Source organism: Solanum stenotomum, chromosome 10 (assembly GCF_019186545.1).
Source record: "Solanum stenotomum isolate F172 chromosome 10, ASM1918654v1, whole genome shotgun sequence".
Lineage (NCBI taxonomy): Eukaryota > Viridiplantae > Streptophyta > Magnoliopsida > Solanales > Solanaceae > Solanum > Solanum stenotomum.
This window is the reverse complement of record NC_064291.1, coordinates 46,358,525-46,379,553: the sequence shown is the minus strand read 5'-3', so window position 1 is coordinate 46,379,553 and position 21,029 is coordinate 46,358,525. Positions and strand designations below refer to the sequence as shown.

The window sequence follows — 21,029 nt, the reverse complement described above, 5'->3', positions numbered from 1 at the left end:
TTTACTTGAAGATGTATATATTTTGCTTGTCTTTTGTTTGTTATTTTTCTAGACCCTTACCTGGACCAATATAATAATATGCAAAAATTTGAGCAAAGGAAGCTTTTTCTTGTTTACGCAAAGAAGTTAGGTTGGTTTCTTATCTAAGTCTGAATTCTGTAGTAGACATACAAGGATGACACTTTTGTAGAAGAATTTTGAAGAGTGCTACACCTCAGTCCGTATAAATTAAGATGAACTATATTTTTTGGTTTCAACTTTGTTGTAGAGAAAGCCTTTTAGAAGATACAGCACCTCCGCTTGACATCATAGACTCCTTGTAAGATAGAGTCAAAGAACAAGGACACGTTTTTTTACTTGTAGATGTGGCTTCAGCACAGACTATGTGCTAGTATTAATTTATGTAACCTTTCTCCCAAAAAAAAAAAAAAAACAAGGACGACACTGCATCATTCTCTTTTTTCTCTTGAAATGGAAAGAGAAAGGTTTAATTCAAGGGGACCGGGATTTAGGGGGAGGGGCGTTAGTGTGTCACTGGGCTAGTGGAGAACCCGTAGGAATGGGGATGACTGCCCATATTCACATTAGAAGTCAACAACTTCAAATTCTTACTTTTGATTGAGAAATATTTTTTCACATAACAGTCCAAGTAAGATGGATCGATGGGCATATAGATGATATATACTAGTGTTAGCGATAAATTCTCACATTGATTAAGGGAATCTAAAGTGGTTTATAAAGATTTTGGGCTACTTCAATCCTTGTCTTACGTGGTTGGATGCTCAGATTTTGATATGGTATCAGAGCTAAACATTGATAAGCCGGTTAATTGTCTAGTACTCATTTAGTTCTCCAATCTTTCAAATAGGGCTAATTCTAGTTATTCTCTTCTCAGCTCATTCTTACTATTTTGGACTTCCCTATCACTAATAATCAAGCTTATTGATTCATCCTATGTTGCTTGGATTGTCCAAAAATGTAGCTGTACCCGTGTCGGATCCTCCAATTGCACTACTTTTGGAGGATCCAACACGCACCCAGTGACATTTTCGAAGAGCCCAAGCAACATATGATCCATCCCGTAGTCTACTTTGCAATTTTCTCTCTTAATTCCTAGCTCATTGAGTCAGCTGTCCCAAGTCTACTCCTATTTGAGTTACTGCAGCCTCATCACTTTTAAACAGATTTCATGTTTGAACCGAAAAGTTAGGTTGGTTGTGGGAGAGTGTAAGATATAAAGTCACCCGATGATTAAGGGCATCCTTTATCAAAAAATTAATGGTTTATAAATATCTACTCCACTAATTGACTTAGGGTTGCTTTGGATGCTCAAATTCGTTGACAACTAGTTGCAGCATGAGAAATCATGGTAGTAGATTTCTTAGCTCTATCTCTCTCTCTCTCTCTCCTTTTGTTGGGCACATTTATCGTTGCTATGATTGCTATGTACCACACTTAAAAAGATATCATCCTTTCAAGATTTTTCATATCTACAATGAGATGTTTCAAACTTAATCTTGTTTCCCCTTAGGAAGTACCTTTCTCCTTACGCTATATTTGTGTGCAGGTCATGCAAAACTCATTGTGTCTATGCTGAAAGATATACAAGAGAATGATCAAAGGGTTACAATGTTGCAATTGGTGGAAAAACTAAAGGTTAAGCAGAAGAACCTAGGTAAGATTCACACAATCATGGTATTGCGAAAAATATGCATCTCCTAGAGAAAAGGAAGTCCAAAACAGAGTCTTGAGCAAAAGCAGTGTCAGTATAATTAGGGCAAATCAATCTTTTAAGTTAAAGGGGAAAATATGGCTGCTAAAAAGTAGCTTCTACATGGATATAGCTTCTGTCTCTTGTCCACAAAGTTGGATTGTGTTCCCCCATTAGGGTATCTCCAACCCTATCCTCTATTTTACTCTTCAAATATAGAGTTCTTTATTTATTCAGACAATCAACTCTAGCCCAATTCTCTATTTTACTCACTAAAAAAGAATTTTCTTCTCTCCTCAATATTGTATTATTATTTCTGTTTAATTTTTATTTTCTTCTTTCATAATATAAATCCTTTCTTTCTTTTATCCAAATAATCACCCTATATAGTTTTCATGTAATATAAAAATTTGTTTTCAAATTCTTTATTTAGTATAGAATTATATTTTATTTTAAATTTCTAAAGAACAACTACAAATAACTAAAAAAAGAAATCAACAAGCACAACTGCGCAATCTCAACCACGCCCCGGCATCAGAGAATTCTAGGGATTTTCTCTATTTAAAGTAGGAGATAGCCAGGTATTCCCCTTTATCATGCGTGTGTGTGGGAGCAGTTTATGCTAGCATTTTGGCGCTCGCCTTATGGTTCTCAGTCCTCTTTCACCGAGATGCCTTTTAACATACACTAATTCTTTTCCTGAAATATTGTTAAATATGGAAACAATCAACCGGATTACTAAATTATTGTTGTGATTTTTAAAATTATTATGTTATGTATTGAATTGTATTGTTATCTTGTATTTAAATTATAATGTTATGTATTGTATTTTTAAATTAAAATTTTCATCTTATCATTTTAATTTTGTACATTTTTCATAGTGAAAAATGAAAATTAATAATGTATCAAATTATATCACTTAAAGTAACGAAAATTTAAAAAAATATTTGAAATATTATTAATTTGGGATGAAAGTAGTATATATTAAATTATATATTTTTAAAAATAATATATTAAATTTTTTTAAAAAAATTACGAATATTAGAGATTTAATTAATAGCCTTACATGAAAAATAATACGTTAATTCCAAAATAATAGAAATAATAATATAATATTGAAAAAGTGAAATAGAGCGTATGAATAGTAGTTCTCCAAATTCGGAGAACTACTATTCAACTCTCGATAATTGGAGAATAGAGGGTAAAATAGAGAGTGTTTGGAGAGGGCATTCTCTATTTTACTCTCCAAATATAGAGAATGGAGAGTAAAATAGAGTAAGGTTGGAGATGGTCTTAGCAAGACTGTGTTCCCCCTTCATTCATTGTCTTGTTCAATGTTTATATTGAGAGCTTAATGTCAGTCTAACTGAGCAGATTCGTTTCAAATTCATTAGTCATTATCACTCTGCTACTATTCTCTTATTGTGCTTGCAATTTTAGGTGTAATGGACACAAAACAGATAATGCATTCTTCTTGGTATACTCAGGTCCCGATCTGAAAAAAGATGAATTGGAGCAACTTGTCATCAAGCTTGTTTTGGATCATGTTCTTGTATGGACTCTTTTCAAACACTATTTTCTTTTATGAACATATTAGAATAGGAATTTGACCGGCTAGCAACAAACGTAAAATCTGATTCCCTGGAACATAGCTAACTTATCAAGGATGGAAAACGCGTAGGTTGAATTCAATATTGTCAACATTGTTTTTATCAAACTAGTAGGTGTAGTAACTTGCAGATAAAGATGTGATATAATCTGTTCTGCATCACAGAATTAGAGTTTGATGATTCCTGTTTTATATTCTAAAACTGCACAAGGACTGCTTGTTATTTAAATCCCAAGGTTGTTGTTTCATAGCTTACTGTACTCATGTCCATAATCTGCTAATTTTAATCTTTATTTTTCTTATCAGAAAAATTTGTTGCCGAGAACAGAAAGTGGGGCACAATACTGGAATCTGACTTCCTATTTTTTCTTTTCCAACTCCAGTTTTTCTATGTTAAGGGCTTACTTTGAATGCACTTTGTTATCAAGCATGGCAACCACTATTAGAATTTTTTTAATATTATGCTGTTAAAATTTAGGAAGAAATGAGAGTAATATAAGCTTCTCTAATCACTATCCTTTTATCTTTTTTCCTGTGGTCCTTGCTCCCAAAATCTGCTTATTTTAGAGAACTGTGACCTTGAGAGAAAGTACCCCTATATTCTTTCTGCAAATACATTTGGCAACAGGACGGAAGTCCAGTGGAGAGTACCTTTCATGTGGCATTTGCTTTTTGTTTTTTTTAGGGTTTGGTCTTTGCAATTATACAAAAAAAAATATTCTCTGTACAATTTCCTTCTCTGTGCATATGCCATCTGTATCCAGCTTTTTACTGCAGCTACTATATTGACGATACCAATCACTGGTGCCTAGATATTTTCTAGTTGATGACTTTGTCTTATCAGTCTTTGCTGCTTTGTTTTCTGTCTATCAAAAGTTATTTTCTTTGGTATTCCCTTTTTCTATTTTCTTATGGTCTTAGCCATACTTGTATATTTAAAATACTGAGAAAAGAAGCTTGATATTTAAATGGAGAAGGGTAAAGGGAAGGTCCATCCTAACAATGCCCTAACCGGACCTCAGGTATTTCTCTGTTGTCACAAAAAAATACTGAGAAAAATAATCCTAAAAGGAGTTCTCCTTCATTCCTTGAGAAATACAACTTGCTTCACGGCTAGGAAACCAATAATGCCTTCACTTTTGCTTTCTGATACATTGTTATTAGTGTTTCTGTGTTGCATGTGTACACATTAATTGACACAAATGCAGTCTCTGTCCAGAGAAAGCTAAGGAATTACTCAAATTAGCTAACCAGCAACATTTCTGATGTTGCTATATATATTTGTCCGGTTTAGTAGTATCTATTTAGCTGCCACCTCAAAAAGCTCCATTTTTTCTGAGTAAATAATTAAGTTTGAGGGAAACAAATTTTCAAGTATTAAGGTGTGATCCAAGATTCAGGCAAGGGTGTTGAAGAAGCTTAGTGTAGGATTTCCTTTTTGTTTATTATAGATTAAAGGGAAAGTAGAAGTTGCGACATGACCAAAAGTACAAACTACTAAGCATATAAAATGAAAATCCTTTTCCTCAAATTTTATTTTCCCCCTTTTATCCTGTACAGAAGAAACAAGACAGCGAAATACTGGATATGAAAAGTGACTTTTATCTCCTTTCCCTTTTTCTAAGCATTGAACTAACATCTTTGTTCCTTTTCCTTCCCTGCAGAAAGAAGAATTTCAGCATACAGCCTATGCAACAAATGCATATGTCACAGCAGGACCTCTGGCAAAGCAAGTATTGCAAGGTAAGTACCCTTCTCTTTCAGATACACAAATATGCAGCAACTCAACCTTCTTTTATTAGCGTGAGGAGAATTTTGTATTGGATAGTGTAGAGAAGAAAGAGAAAAGAGCTTTTGGGAATATTTCAGCAATGATTATTCCTTTCTGTTATTAGCGTGAGAAAAGAATGAAGAGACCCTCTATTTGATATTTTCTTATTACTTAAAGGAATTGACTTAGTTATGAGAATTCTGAAAAATTCTATTGATTTTCTGTCAGTTTAGTTTGTCAAGTTTTTGGCCAAGTAGTTTCAAAAATGTTTTCCAGCAAAGTTTTTGCCTCATTTAGTATTCAAGCTGAGTTTGAGCTTGGCTTGAAAGAATGCTATAAATCAAGCCCAGGCACAAATTTTTTTGGCTAAGCCAGCTATTTATCGTCTCTGTTACATACAATCAAAGAAAGGAAAAGGGCTTCAAGTCATCATAGAGTCCTATAGTTATCTAACTTCTTTTTCTGGTTTACTTTCAGGTAATAAAATTATTACGGTTGAGATGTCAACTAGACAGTCAAGGACCTCAAGCAGTATGAAATCATCCAAACGAGAAAGATCAACAGGATTGGATGATAAGCTTGACGAGCTGCGAAAGGAACTCGCATCCATCCATGGGGGAATATTCCCTCATTCTGTATTATCTACACAACAAATCAGTACCTTGAGTGGACAGAAACCAAAATCAATTGAAGAGGTGTGTTCCTACTGCTTTGCTTACAGAGTTGATGTTTTAACTTCTAACTTTTGGTGTTCCATTACTTGTTATCTGATTATAGTTTATAAAATCTTCAGAAAAGAGGAATTTGAACTTTTTTACCTCCAATAGTCTGGTATTCCTTTCCATCCATGTCAAAGTTATATTTTTTGATGAAGGCATCCATGTCAAAGTAATCTCTACTTTGCTAAAAGAAAAATCTAGTGACTGGTACTGTTATCTACTAAAATTCTGGACCCCGCTTTTACTTAAAACAACAACAACAATACCTAGTGTAATACCACAAGTGGGGTCTGGGGAGGGTAGGATGTATGCAAACTTTACCCTTACCTTTGTGGGGTAGGGAGGCTGGACTCTGCTTTTACTTCTCTCATGAAATGTTTTCTTTTATACTATTCTAAAAATCAAGAAAGAAAGCAATGGCTGCTTCCACAATTTTCCTCACACGTTCACATTTCTAATACCTGCTGTAGTAATACTGCCAAATCAAGTAGACATTCATTGAGACAAATTAGTAATATAAAAATGAGTCCCAAGTTGAGCATCTGATGATAAGTGGAGTGTCAAGTAGGAAAGTTCTTACTCTTTGGAGAAATGGACAGTTTTTGAGTATGGCCAAAGAAGGGAAGTAGGACAGGTAAGTCGACATAGAGAGTTCAGATTTTTCAATGGTATTATCTGAGGTCGCAGGAATTTGCAGAGTAATTGAAATCCCTGCATGCTTCATGTGCATGCGACATAGTTATTCCAACGCATGCTCATTTACGGGCCTGTTAAGTAGGTGAGATGTAGAGATGCAATGTTTCTTTAGTTGTGAAAATGTAAACATCCTTCTAGCTAAGAGCTGAGACTGCTATAATTTACACTATCGCATTGATAGCACAGCCTTAGATCTTCTCATGTGATGCAATCATCTGAATACTACTGTGTGTTCTATGCAGTTGGAGAAGATAATTGGCAAGTTGAAGACTGAAAAATACGGAAGCAGAATTCTTGAAGAGATTGCTAGTTATGAGTCTGATCCCCAAAAAGATGCAGATGGAAGCAAAGAGACCAAAGGCAATACTGTTAAGAAGTTGAAAACCAAGAAAGCTCTTGTAGTCCTTGAAAGCAGTGAAGATGAAACATGAATTTGTGTTAATCTTTTTTAGAAATATGATCATACTAGTACTTATTGTTAATTTTGTTGGATCACACTAGATATGTTATTGATCATATAGTACTTGTGCGTAATACAAGTATCTGATGAATGGTGAATGAATCTTTTGCAGGAAATTACTCCAAATGTCTTTGGAAATGGTTGGTCTTGAACTTTTAACCCTCGCTTGTTATATGGATAAACCTTAAAGGTCAAAACTAAAATTTCTTAAATTTAATATTTAGTTCAAGATCATCTACTTCCAAAGTCATTCTTGTAAATTATCCTTCAAACATAGGGAAATTGGTTTTGGCCAAACTTAACCTAGACTAGTTTGCACATATTAGGTTATGATTAAATCACTAGCTTAACTCATTGTGTTCTTTTATGCATAAAAGCACATATTAGGGATCTCAATCATCACGCGGTTGCCTATCAACTCCAACCATCAAAGATATTTGGTAACTCTAGTTATCAAAATTTAAGTAGCATTTTTATGAGACATTCAAGGTTAGAATTAGATAAATCTTTTATAAATTTATATCATCTAATAATCTTATTTTTTTAATCACCAAGTAATTGTCAAAATAATTTTACACATTTAAAATAGTTCAAGTAATTTTACATTAAGATGTGAGAAAGATCATTCAGAGTCAATTTGCATGGAATTGATGTGTTCTTACCATGAGTATAGGGGTGAAGTTTTAGGAGTAATGTTGTTCTTCGAGTAGTGTTCTTTTCTTAAAGTGGAGAGAATCAATTGTTATGGGGGTGAATGATTTAGCACAATCATGGAGAATACCTAAGAAAATTGAAATTCTTTATAATAAAAAAAAAAACTAAGAAAAATGAAATTTGCACAATTTTGATAATTATGTGGCAAATTTGATCAAAGCGTGAGTATATTTTACCCCAATTATTATCGGAGGGTGAATTTAGTCCATTTCACAAAATTTAAGAATAGATTTAAGTCTTTTTCCACATTTAAATTTAACTCTATATTGTTGGAAATTGCTCTTATTTAATCTTCTATCGTACTTTTAGCTCATAACATTGTCGTCATTCGTCAAACAAACATGCTCTTGAAATTATGAAAACTCATTTCGTGAAATTTAGATGTCCAAATTTCTTAAATAAGAAAATTAAATTTACCCTAATATTCCTTCCATCAATAGTTGTCATGTTTCATTTTTAAAAAAAATTAATTTAATTAATTTTTATAATTAAATTTAATTAAATTAATTCAATATTTCAAAATTAAAACTTAAATATTCAAAAACTATATAAAATATTAAGTTACCATCTTTCTTTTATCAATATAGTTAAAAATATATCTTCAAAGTTACTCATTCTGTACAATACATGGTCAAATTTGACTCCAATTTACAACAAAAGGATGTATTTTGTAATTTAATAAGAATGCATAAAGAAGCCATTGATATAGCGAACAAAACTGAGAGCCCGTTTGGATTGACTTAAAAAAAATAACTTTTAAAAAGTAACTTTTTNTCAAAAACTATATAAAATATTAAGTTACCATCTTTCTTTTATCAATATAGTTAAAAATATATCTTCAAAGTTACTCATTCTGTACAATACATGGTCAAATTTGACACCAATTTACAACAAAAGGATGTATTTTGTAATTTAATAAAAATGCATAAAGAAGCCATTGATATAGCGAGCAAAAGTGAATATTATCAGCCTTCACCGGTGACGGCAAGAGATCAGATTAGTAGTTTTTGCGTGTAAGATGGAGAAGACGGCGAAGCCAAAGAGCCGGTTGTGTACTCTCTGTAATGAAAAACGCGCCGCCTTGAAACGCCCTAAAACCCTTGAACAAGTACTCTCACGTTACCTCAATTCATTTTCTTTTTTTTACAGATTTGAAGTGCTAAAATTTGTTATTTATCTAAAAAGATATGCAGGGAGTGCTTTTACACGGTGTTTGAAGATGAGATTCATAGGGTTATTGTGGATAATCAGCTTTTCAAGCCTGGGGAACGCATAGCTATTGGAGCTTCTGGTGGAAAAGGTTTGTGAGCAATTATTTGACAGAATCTGCGCCTTTGTAGACGTTATGTGAACCCTGTTTTAATGTTTTATGACTATTAATGAACTTAGCACAACAATAAAGTCTGCACTAAGTAAAGACTGAAAAACTAAATGACGGATTTAACATAGAAGTATTTGAAAGCTAAAACCTACTAGCAAGTAATGAGCCTCTAAGAACTGAAGTATGAATACAAAAACCTTCAAGGCATTTCCCTGGGAATAATATAGCATCTAAATATATGAAAATCTGAAAAGAGCCTAATACTGCTGGAATGAATCAGTGGAGCTTGTCACTGAATTTATGACTTTTCTTCTTCTAGCCACGTGTTATGTTTCCCTGCTTTCTCAACACTTGCCACGCGGCATGGCAGGCCCAAATGTGCTAAGTAGCTTTAAAGGGTACCCTGTAAGTCTCATTTTCAATTTCCCTAAGCGGAGGACAAGACTAGTATGAGCTATACATTTATAATCATAATGAAATGCTAGAAGTGAAGGAAGTTATTCTAATATAATACTGCAAATATGTAAGCTGATATTGAATCTGAAAACTAGGTTTGAAACTGAAGGTGAAACCTAGTATTTTAGATTATTTATGAAGCTTAGTAGGGACACCCCTCCCTCTGTAATTTTGTTGTAAGTATTACTGGAATACTTTTCTGAGTATTCCTTTTGTTCATAATACAAGTTACCTTTTTCAAAAAAACTGAAGGTGAAAATTGAGTCTTCAAGTTGATAACTGGAAGTCTAGAATTGAAGTTATTTTTTTAGAAGGAATAACTTTTTGAAAAGATCAACACATGATGACCCTACGTACATGAGCATCTAGGAACACACACAGGACTGCTAAATTTGTTGTGGGCCCTCTGATTTTGCTCACTCAATTTCAACTTGTAGAAGGAGCCATTGAGTAGCTCAATCAAACTCAACCTATCTGAGTGCGTTAATGGGGCCTCTGAGTATGCTTACCAAGCTCAACCCATATATGGGGTCATCAAGTAGCTCAATCTGAGTGTGTTAGCAGCTGCAAGCATGGGATAGCTAACTCTGGACACCATCGCTCTCATACTCAGGGAGGTTGACTACTTCTCCCTCTATGAACGTAATCACATTAATTTGAATCTAACCGAAGGTTTGAGCAATAAAAGCATTTGCACATATGGAGATAATTTCATATAAGCAATTAACTGGAACACATCATAGAAGTTAATCATTTTCTGTCATTCTGAGTAATTAGCAAACATATGCACATAGCGTTCTCACGTGTAAGGCTAACAATTTAAGCACAAAAAATCATATGCTCGCTAGAATAAGCATATAGGCTTGGGCCCCCAAGGCCTAGCTCAAGTGGCAAAAGGTGGAGGATTTGTGGCTTAGGTCGCAGGTTCAAGCCCCACACCATGCAAAGCGAAGCCCGGTATTTAAGTGGAGAAGGGTAGAGGGGCGGGCCCATTATCCACCGAGTTTAGAATACTGTGATTGGTCCAAAGGGTGAGTCCCAGACGGATTTCTCGGTTATCAAAAAATAATAATAATAAATAAACATATAGGCTTGGATTATACATCCCATCAAACACTCAATATGAACATTCTGATCTAACCCTTGATTCAGGAAAGAAACCTCAACTCACCTCGAAACAACTGTCCAAGTCTTTTCTCAACAACCTCGTGTAGACAACTCTTCAAAATCTATAATTTAAGTGGTTAAAACCATTAACCCAAACTATTCATTCAACCCCATCAAAGTCTCATTTAGCCATTTAGAGCTTATAGTTAATTCCACTATCAACTCCATCAGTTCTTGTATTCTATGGTCATAATACGATCAAAAGATATTAACTTTAATGATAGGGAGTAGAAGAATTTACCTTTATCGTAGTTCTCACAAAACCTTAGGTTTTTCGCGCTTGAGTTCCTGAAGATGTTTCTTGGAATCTAGGGATTTTCCAGGTGATGTTAGGAGCATGAAGTGTTGAAAATCTATGTATATAGTCATGTTACTCACCTTTTGAGTACCTTGAGTGCCTAGGTTGAAACCCTTCCAAAAGATCTTAACCAAGTTCAAAAGTAAAGTATTTTTCTCTCTCCGCAAAAATTTTCTCGTGCCCCTGGAGCTGCCTTGGGACTTAACTCTACTGCCCTACTTCTCAGTTCTCTCTGGCAACTCTCTCATGCCATGGAGCTTCCATGGGGCGTAAGTGCACTGTTTAACTTGGACTTGGGACCATTTTTGCTTCTCTCATCCATTGGGCAACTTATTCCATCCAAATCCCTTCCAACTTGTATCCTAGTCATGAAAAATTATTTTAATGGTCCTGTTACTCACTTGTGGACCCGCACATACTTCGCGGTTGACTCTGTCACTCTCTTAAGCTCGTTTTTAGCCCGAGTTACTATCATTTACTACTAATAAACATTGATTTGTACCTTATATTGCAAAACCCCATTAAACTTGTCATGGTTACTATGTCTTCACCGTGGCTATTGTGCTGCTGCTGTAAATGGTCCTATAGTGGAGAGCTTTTCTGTTAACTGGGATGCTTCTCATATGTAATAGATACTGTTTCATTTTAAGCATGCCTTCTTCCTTTGTGATGGAATTAATCTCAGCTGTTATGGTAATCGGTTTATTTGCAGATTCAACAGTACTTGCTTATGTAATGTCAGAGTTGAACCGTAGACACAACTATGGATTGGATCTCTTCTTACTATCAGTGGATGAAGGCATAACTGGTTACAGGGATGATTCTCTTGAAACAGTCAAAAGAAATGAAATACAGGCAGGGAAAAAATCTTGTTAAGCTGTCAGTTTGAATCCTAGGTCTCATTAAATAACTACTAACTCTGTGAACTCTCCTATGTTTCATCTTTATCTTTGACTTTTGTTGCTAACTTGTGAGAGAAAAACTGCACGAACGCCAGCTTATGTCACTTGTTTGTTTGTTTTTAAGTTGACCAACACAGTGTGTGTATATCTTGGGATATGGCTTGTCTTAGCCCTCTTGTGCTAGATGCTACAATGCTTTGATGGAGAAGAGGAATGGAACCTTGTCTTTTGTTAACCATAGATCCTAAACTAGTCCGAACGAACTTCAAATATGAATATTGCAGTTGAATCATCAACCCATCTTTTCTTGGCCAAGTTTATTTGCAAATACCATCTGTAAAGGTGTTTGGATTACAACCATATTTCCTATATTATTGTCAAACAGCAGAAAAATCCCAAAGTTGTAGCTTACTTCCTTCACCAGCATCTCCGTTTGAACCATCTCATTCAATGCAGCAAGAGCAAGAATGATGTTTGTGTGGTCACAGACGAGACAATGCAAGAATGGTGTCTTGCTCTTTGCAAATGTTCTCTGGCTTATGGAATTATATGTTTTATGATCACAACTGAATGTCAAAACTCCATAACTGTTGATATATACATAATCCGTTTTCTTTACTAGAATTGCAGGAAATTTGTATATTCGCATTGGCTGATGTACAAATTTTATTTTATTTTTTTTGATTTGCACCGGGTGTCCGAGTCTCTTTGAGCCCCGACTAATCCCGGGGGTGCACAGGCCCTCGGCAAGGAGTTTCCCGCAAGTGCACCACGGTTAATGATGTACAAATTTTTTGAGTGCTGCTATTTCATATCCCTTTACGGGGCATAGCATTGAGCAGTTACTGAGTGAAAATTGAAACATCATCCCTCTGATGTTTTCTTCTCTCTCTTTTTCCCCCCTCTAAATGACATTGAGGATACCAACTAGTTCGTATTATGGCATAGTCATGTTGGGTAAGCTTGCATTAAGTTCAAAGTTCGCTAGGAGATTTTCTAAATTCTTGTTATAGATCTGTGTGTCAGTAGAAATGTAAAGAACACCTCTAAGAAATTACCTTTTCCAGAGTTACTTAGTACTTGTGTTGGTGGGAGGTACCCTGTACATCGTGGAATTAGTTGAGGTGCTTTCTTCTGTGATAATTTTCAGTAGTTACTTGAGTGTCTCTTTAGCATCTGTAGTTGTCATTTTTCCAAGTGTTACGGTGTCTTTGCAGCATCTATAGTTTCTACACTAGATGAGTTTGATTTTTTAACTTGCAAATTTTTAACCTCTATATCTTCTCAATTTATTATGACCATGTCATTGCTATCTTCTCCTTGCAGTATGGACTTCCTTTAAAAGTAGTTTCCTACAGTGAATTGTATGGGTGGACAATGGATGAAATAGTGAAATTGATAGGCTTGAAGAACAACTGCACATTTTGTGGTGTTTTTCGTCGGCAGGTAATTCGACACACTTGCCTTTGGGTTTGAGGATTTTTTTTGGATAAATGTCTCCAACATCTGGCACACAGTTTGCACCTTCCCAGCAAATCTCTATGTAATAGATGTTGTTGCACAAAAGCTGTATGCAAGAGAACAAAACAGCTTTTGAAATATTTTGGAACTCTACTCTGTGGCTGACATAATCTTCTGTTTCTTGCTATGGAAGTGACCAAGCTTAGTTCAGTCTTTAGAAGTGTCTTTCTTTGCATGCTTCTTGTAGTAAATATGTTTGGAATGCTTTCTTTTCCACTTACTGTTGCAGTTTCATGGTACTTCTTTGAAACTGGTAATATAGAGATCATATTGATTAGTTTTTGTTTTGTAAGGCCCTTGATCGAGGTGCTGCACTGCTAAAGGTTGACAAGCTCGTTACCGGACATAATGCAGATGACATTGCTGAAACAGTCCTTTTAAATATTTTACGAGGTGATATTGCAAGGTAAAAATAACTGTAATTTAGTTCTTTTGTACGATTCTCTTCCTTCTTTTCTTCCCCAAATTATTGACAGGTTTCTTACCTCTAACAAACCAGATTGGGTAGATGCACATCGATAATTACCGGAGAAGATGGGCCAATACCGAGATGCAAGCCCTTCAAATACACTTATGAGAAGGAAATTGTCATATATCCTTTTCTTTGATAGTTTTTTTTTTTGTTTGATGACAAGGGAAACCCGTAGCCGCTAACCTTTGGGTGCGCACAGGGTAAAAGCCCCGCTCCTATGCAATAGCTCGCAAACCACATAGGAGAGGTAACCCGCACTAGGCAAGCCCGGTGCGACAAGCTCGACCCAGGAGGCAAACCCCTTACTTTCGCTAGCAAGGGGTTTCGAACTTGAGAACTCCAACATGGAAGTCCCAAGCCCAAACCACTGGGCCACCCCGAAGGGGTTTCGTTGATAGTATTTTATTGGGCTACCCCTTACTATATACCCCAAATGACTGCATCTTCCCTAGTAAAACATAGCTTTCTGATTGTGATCACTTATGACTGTCCTGCCTTAACTTGCTGTTACGTATGCATACTTTAAAAAGCTGGACTACTTCTCTACAGAATGTAAGTATGTTTTCTTTCCTCAACTTCCAGTACTAGGACTAGGATTTCTGGTCTTCTTTATTTGATGTTAGTATATTTACATTCTCCTTGTTGAAGCACTTTAATGTGTACTGTGTTCATGTCTGTCCACTTTAGTCTCTCTCTTTCCTCCCATTACACTGGAAAGAGGCCCAGGTGTTGTGAAAGAGGTGGGGTATGCAATAATATGAACGTGTTAAAATTGCTACGTCTTAGAATTAGTTCAATATTAAAATTTTCTCTCGGTATCTGAAAGGAAATAATATTTCAATTCAATGTAGAAGGCTGGGTAGAGAAATTATCTTGAATTCATGAACAAGAACTTTAAATCCGTTTCTAGTATACATCAGAAAATAGATCAGGAATGAAAGAGAAACTAAATTGTTGGCTTCATGGTGTTGTACTTTTCAAGAGAATAATCCCCAAAAGCAAAGGTTGCTTGCTGACTTATGGCTAAACATCTGCTCATTCTATATGCCTATATTGAACAAATTGATAGTCCTATACCATATACTATCTACATTGCAAAAATACACTTCAAAAATAATTTGTCTAGAATAACTGTAACAGCAGCATTTGAACTACTCAGAAAACTCCCTCCATCCTACTCTGATTGACCTAGTTCTTTGCTTAGTCCATACCAAAAAGTCGACTTCTTTGTTAACCATTATAAACATTTTTTTTTCCAAAGATCCAACAATATAGACCTATACTACCTTGTATTGTTCCATAATGAACGTGATATTTTTCAACCAACAGTTCCATTTCTTCGAACTATTATTTTAAGCTTTTCTTATCAATCTCAGTAATAATATATCCACACTATTTTACTCTTAAGCTTTGCGAGTGTTAACCTAATCAATTAGAATGGGACAGAGAAAGTAGTAATTTGGATGTTTTTAATCTGCAACTGGCTCCATTATGCATCGTTCTTGCACTTAAACAACATTACATGATCCTCAGTAACCATTTTTTTGTATGACGACTTCTCAATTGTCTGATATATTTTTTTAATTGATGAAGTTAAAAGTATTTGAAATTTTACTAATGACAGGCCTTTGCCCATCTATCTATTATGGTTTTGCTTTCATTCCCGGTTACGGGACATTTCTTTGACATAGATATTCTGAAGATCTGAGCACTCAATGTCCTTAGGCTTCATCTCCACTGCACGCGTCAAATGGATTTTCAATATAATTTTCTGGAGCAAGTGCTTGTTTCCTTTATTGTGTTGATACCATATGATCCAACACTGGAATTGTCTGACTGATTTGTTTTGGCTTTGTGTCATATCCTTGTGCTTCATCCTAAAAAGTTGGCTGTATGAAAATGCAGGTATTTATTCCCCCAATGCGTACCGCGGATTTGCTCGTGAGTTCATTAAAGATTTAGAAAGGATGAGGTAGTTCCCAGTTGAAATTCTTCCCAAAAAAAATTTCTTCAGGCAATTATGTAGTATGAGTAGTCTTTGCAAATTACTTTTGTTCTTCATAAATTTCTAATTTATCATGATGACAGACCAAGAGCCATTCTCGACATTATCAAATCAGGTGAAGACTTTCGGATCTCCACCTCTACAAAAATGCCAGAACAAGGAATCTGTGAAAGATGTGGTTATATATCCAGCCAGGTAAAGATGATTCTTCTACGCCTTGCATTTTGCCATACTCGAGTTCCAGCATCTATGTTGAAGTATATTTTGTTCTGCGGATTAGTATGATTTCCCTTTACTGGTTCTTACTTCCCCAAGATGTTAATGATGTCATTGTAGTATGATCCATTTGTCTCCTTTGCAATAGCAAACTTGACTGGTTAAAGTTTCTCCTGAAGAATTGTTAATCCGTGTTGAGATAGGCCTACTGCTGTTGCTCTCATGTGACAGATTTCTTTTGTCATCAACTGTCTTTTAGCTTATCAGCTTGCGAAGATCTTCTCTCTTTAGTTCCACTCTGTAATGACTTGTTTTTCATCGTTTTATTGCCTTTTATATTTATTGAATTTACTTTTCCTTCTTGTTGGATGTTATAAATGATGTTTGTTCTTACTACTAACATATTCTTGTACAGAATAGGCTACTTGTTGGTACTTGCATTTAAACTGAGTGGTCCATTTCTTGTGTAATTATGCAGAAATGGTGCAAAGCATGTGTCTTGCTCGAGGGCCTCAATCGTGGTTTACCCAAATTAGGCATAGGCCGGAGTCGGGGGATCAATAGCGAACATAATACAAACACGAAACAAGCTAATGGAACACAAAGTTTACAAAGCAAGCAGTGTGGAAGTCTGGACTTCTGATGTAGCTGCATAAATCACTGTACGACTTGGAACAACTAAATGAAGGGCTTTAATTACAACATACATACATATCCAGTGAAAAGGGCTTTGATTAGAAGTTCCATATTATCTATGTAGCTTTATGTATTTATGGAGGTAGAAGCAAAACTACAAACCCCAAATTTGACTACATTTGAACCCAATGTATTGAATTACGAATGTAACTTTATACCACCGTCATAGAATAGTCTATAAAGTAGCTCAAATAGACATGTACTTTCTTCCGTGTGACTAAACAGAGATAGTAAGAATACTGAGAGAAAGTATGGGGATTCTACAGATGCTTCTTGTCGTAACACTTCAGCAGTATGAGTTGGAACCCTCATTTACGAAAGAAATTCAGGCAGTTATAAAATGTACAACCGAGATGAGCTAAAATACATGTATAAGCAAAACATCAGAGTCTTCTTCGGCAAATGTGACTTCCTGCGTAGCACCTTCATGATACTGTTTCCTGCACAGCCCATCACAAGCTCCATAAAATTACACGAAAATATATCACAGATATATCCAAGAAGCTTAATCCTGGGGCATTCATGACAGCAAACTACAGTTGAGCAGTTTCAAATGCAAGCGTATTTTGACCCACACAATACTATCAGCTAATTAGATGCCCAATGTGTTTGGATCCACTTGAGGCAACATCCCCTTTAGAAATACCAAGCTAAAGCAATTTTGTGACGTGCTATATACCGCATAATGAGAAGTCAATATATGAGAGATATAATCATATTACTCTCCTGGATTAGTAGTACACCTCACTTTGCAACAACATAATACCCAGTGCAATCTCACTATGGGGTCGGGGAGTGTATGATACACACAGACCTTACCCCCTACCTTTGTGAGGTAGAGAGGTTTCCGATAGACCATCAGCTCAAGGAAATGTAATCAAAGCAGCGATAAAAAGGAAAATAACAACAGAACAGTAAGATAAACAAAGCAAATGAAGCAACATGTAATAGTAAAAATGAAGAGTAAGATGCTATGCGAATACTAAATAAAGCGAAGAGGAGACTAGCCCCATGCCGATCCCACAGAAAGTACGACAACACTCGGCTACCCACTGCACTCCTACCCTGATCCTCAACATTTAAATCTTCCTATCTAGGGTCATATCCTCAATAGGCTAAAGCTATGTCCTGTTCTATCTAATCACCCCCCCTCGTTTTCTTCGACCTACCACTACCTCGCCCAAAACCAATTATAACCTACCTCTCACACCTCCTTACTAGTGCATCCATGCAACTCCTCTTCACATGCTTTTGTATTGACTACAGAAATCAATAAACTAGCCAGACTTTTCTCATCGATTTTGGTTAAAGTACCCAAAATCCGTTGACCAAATCGGACACGGATCCCACACCCATGTCTTGTCGACACAGGTGCGGCACCAAAAATGAAGAGTTTGAGCAACTTAGGTGGACTCATGCTAATTAGATGTTACATTACCTTTTTTTAGTTCAAATGTATGATATTAAATACTCCCTCTAGGCTCTACCCCAATTTATGTGGTCTGGTCAGTTGGAATCTCGAGATTCAAACTTCTAAACTTTGGTCATGATTTCGGCATAGAAGCTTTAAGTTTTTTAAAATAAAATTTACATATTTGAAAACTACATAAAAGTAGTATAAATCACAATAATTAACAACTTAAAATATCTAAAAGACATATAAAGAAATATCGGTCAAAGAAGAACTTGGTAGACTCTCGAAATTCCAGTTGTGCCACATAAATTGGTACAGGGGAGTAATGTTTTGTAAAATATTACACTTCTTATTTCTGAACTTTGTAAGCTTAGAAGATAGAACCCCAATATGTGTTGCTTCTATCATTATAAAGTGCTACTAATAGTAAACCTGGTAGAAGCAGTCTTTTGAAGGAAGATACTGCAGCCAGACAGCACTATTAATCTAAAAAAATTAGCAGACAGACTCCACGTTAACATTATTGATACAACTACATTGGGGGAAGCAAGTCCAAAATATGTCAGAATTGACCAATTCAGCAATTGAATGCTCCAAACAAATTTCAAGGATAGCTAGCTGTAACACAGAAACAACACTCAAATCTTTCATCACATTCCATTGAATATCATAGAATTAGCACCAACTTTTAATAAAGAATAGGTGTACCACTTTGCTCATCCAACAATGGTATAGCATAGTGAGCTTGGTCAATCACTCTTATAAGTACAACTTCTTTTACTCTGACCCATAAGTAAGGGCACAACCACAAGATAACAGCCTCACCTATACTAATCTGTTCGCCATCTTTCCTACCAAATTCTAGGCATGACACAGATTTCATCTACTTAATACTGGCAATGATACTTTTACTTTCATCTAAAAAAACAGAGAAGATTTGTTATTGCTTTAAAGAGGAGAAAAAAAAGAAATGACTGGATTAATAGCTAGAAGTTCTTAACAGAAGAACCATTAGCAGCAGTACTTATACATGCATCAAAATTACAAAAATATAACCTTCAAAGCACTTACATGAATAAGAAAGAAAAGATAATGTGTGTTTTTTATATAACATGAGAGGCCAAGGAAGTAACAATTTCAATACCTTTGATTTGATAGCAATTCCTCATCATGCCAATGCCAAATTCTACTCACTAGGACTGGGATCAATAACCAATATAGCTTGGATCTCCAAGATACTCAGCAATTTGTTCAAGTCGCACTTTGAGTAACTCCTTTGTATCACCATCTCGGATAATTCCAGTCTCCTTCTCACTATCCTTCTCAACCAAGTGGCCATACACACCTTTGTTCCTACCATACAGAACAAGAACTGGACCACCACGCTTAGGAAGAGCAGTCTCAAGCAATTCCTGATCCACACCTTGTATCAACTCCCTAGTTTCATCCATACATATATCACAACTTGTCGGTCCAACCACATCCATAATTTCTCCTTTCTTTAGATACAATCTTCCCTTTTTCAAATCCTTACTTATAATCCTAACTCTGATGTGACTAGCAAGCCAAGATACTTTATCACTCCTTTCATCTCTACTTCTTCTGCTTTCCTTTTTACTCTCCGTTGTTGCTTCATCTCTACTTCTACCTCCAGATGACTGTTTCCTAACCCCATCAAGTTTACTCTTTTCTTCTCTAATCTTCAATTCTAACAACTTCTTCAAACACCTCTCCTCCTCCACTGAACCCAATTCAGCCAAGTCTCGTGCTTGAAGCTTCACCTCTTTGTCCGCAAGCTTTAAGATCACCAAATCTCCACTGCTATTCACCTCCAAAACTTCTCCTTTCATTCCCATTTCCTTTCCTCTCACTACCCTCACTTTCTTCCCTACATATAATCCATTCCCTCCTTTTTCTCTATCTATCTTCTCAATACTACCATCACTATGATCTACTTTAACACCGTCTTCACTCTTCTTTTTAATCAATTTAACAGCCCCTTCACCCTTACTGCTAAGTTTTGGTACTTCAGGTATGAATCCAATCCCTTCTTTAGCTGTCCACTTTTTATACTCAACAACTTTAACATCCTCTTTCGCGTTCCGACCAATCCCTCTACCTTCAACCCACCCATAACCCTTCAACAAAGCAGCCCCAAATCCCTCCACTGGCATATCAGTATATTCATCAATCCCGTTATGCTCTGGCAACCTCTTCAAATCTTCCTTAAACTTATGCAACATCGGATCAATCATCTGTTTAGAGTTTGAGTTCGTGTTAGGGTTAGGGTTAGGGTTAGGGTTAGGATCAGGATTAGGGTTTTCTGATTGGCGGACATTGAGGCCGTAAGAGATTCCATCTGACGCCGGTTCGACACCAGCGCCAGAGTCAAGTTCGAATTGAAGTGGTTGATCGGCAGCAGAAGCATCCGCTTGGAGAGGGACTTCGAGATTTTTCATCCGTTTGATAGGGCGCCATTCGTTCTGCTTTGGAGGTATTATGAGTGTGTCTTTGGTGGAACTAGCTGCAGCTTTGGAAGGGTCGAATTCCGTGACGTACTCTTTTTCGACGGGGTTTGAGGAGTTGCGGGGATCGTCGCCGGTGAAGGTCTGAGAAGACGGATGCTTCTTCAGGTTTGAAGATGGCTTTGAAGAGAGAGAAAATGAGAGCTTCATCGTCGCCGGAAACGGAGACAGCGACGGGAGACTTCAACGTCGGCGAATTTGCCGGTATCTGGGTAGAAGCCGAGCTAAGGACTTCCGTACCGGAAATCGAGAAGGGTATAGTAGTAATAAAAAAATAGAAGAATGATCAATGCGAGTAAACTTGCTCGGAAGGTGATAAATAAATACTGAGTTCATCTTAAGTAGAAAAAGAATTA

General features: G+C 36.0%; 3 protein-coding genes across 9 annotated transcripts in view; 2 read left to right on the top strand and 1 right to left on the bottom strand.

Annotated features, from left to right (window-relative positions):
- Nucleotides 1-7,098, top strand: part of LOC125841502 (ATP-dependent DNA helicase Q-like 2) — a 52,456-nt gene extending 45,358 nt beyond the window's left edge. For 2 of the 5 annotated variants that reach the window (XM_049520652.1, XM_049520651.1), the window contains exons 14-18: nt 1,568-1,675; nt 3,199-3,263; nt 4,985-5,063; nt 5,569-5,786; nt 6,749-7,098. In XM_049520652.1, coding sequence (XP_049376609.1) covers nt 1,568-1,675; nt 3,199-3,263; nt 4,985-5,063; nt 5,569-5,786; nt 6,749-6,937 — 659 coding nt within the window. In that variant the 3' untranslated portion in view covers nt 6,938-7,098. Of the gene's footprint in view, nt 1-1,567; nt 1,676-3,198; nt 3,264-4,984; nt 5,068-5,568; nt 5,787-6,748 lie in introns of those variants that run through there. The other 3 variants (XM_049520649.1, XM_049520650.1, XM_049520653.1) reach the window with 3 other exon arrangements.
- Nucleotides 7,099-8,563: 1,465 nt separating this feature from the next.
- On the top strand, nt 8,564-16,930 carry LOC125878475 (cytoplasmic tRNA 2-thiolation protein 1). 2 transcript variants are annotated; one of them, XM_049559735.1, is made up of 10 exons: nt 8,564-8,788; nt 8,866-8,980; nt 11,635-11,777; nt 13,151-13,270; nt 13,639-13,751; nt 13,845-13,937; nt 14,329-14,369; nt 15,723-15,789; nt 15,906-16,017; nt 16,517-16,930. In XM_049559735.1, exons 1-10 carry the CDS (start codon nt 8,699-8,701, stop codon nt 16,679-16,681), a joined length of 1,059 nt encoding a protein of 352 aa, XP_049415692.1. In that variant the 5' UTR covers nt 8,564-8,698; the 3' UTR covers nt 16,682-16,930. The 2 variants fall into 2 exon arrangements, with proteins under 2 accessions (XP_049415692.1, XP_049415693.1); XM_049559736.1 differs by lacking the exons at nt 8,564-8,788; nt 11,635-11,777.
- Nucleotides 16,931-16,943: 13 nt separating this feature from the next.
- On the bottom strand, nt 16,944-20,970 carry LOC125878474 (protein MOS2). 2 transcript variants are annotated; one of them, XR_007447757.1, is made up of 2 exons: nt 19,293-20,970; nt 16,944-17,174 (listed from the first exon to the last, which is right to left on the bottom strand). XR_007447757.1 is itself a non-coding variant. In XM_049559734.1 (1 exon), exon 1 carries the CDS (start codon nt 20,821-20,823, stop codon nt 19,354-19,356), a length of 1,470 nt encoding a protein of 489 aa, XP_049415691.1. In that variant the 5' UTR covers nt 20,824-20,970; the 3' UTR covers nt 19,124-19,353. The 2 variants fall into 2 exon arrangements, 1 of the variants encoding a protein (XP_049415691.1); XM_049559734.1 differs by lacking the exon at nt 16,944-17,174 and having other exon boundaries at nt 19,124-20,970.
- Between the last annotated feature and the right edge of the window lie 59 nt (nt 20,971-21,029).

Coding starts and splice junctions, on each gene's coding strand:
- LOC125878475 (XM_049559735.1), top strand. CDS start 8,699: ATGGAGAAGACGGCGAAGCCAAAGAGCCGGTTGTGTACTCTCTGTAAT. Junction 13,271..13,638: donor GTGGTGTTTTTCGTCGGCAG/GTAATTCGACAC, acceptor TTGTTTTGTAAG/GCCCTTGATCGAGGTGCTGC. Junction 15,790..15,905: donor AAAGATTTAGAAAGGATGAG/GTAGTTCCCAGT, acceptor TCATGATGACAG/ACCAAGAGCCATTCTCGACA.
- LOC125878474 (XM_049559734.1), bottom strand. CDS start 20,823: ATGAAGCTCTCATTTTCTCTCTCTTCAAAGCCATCTTCAAACCTGAAG.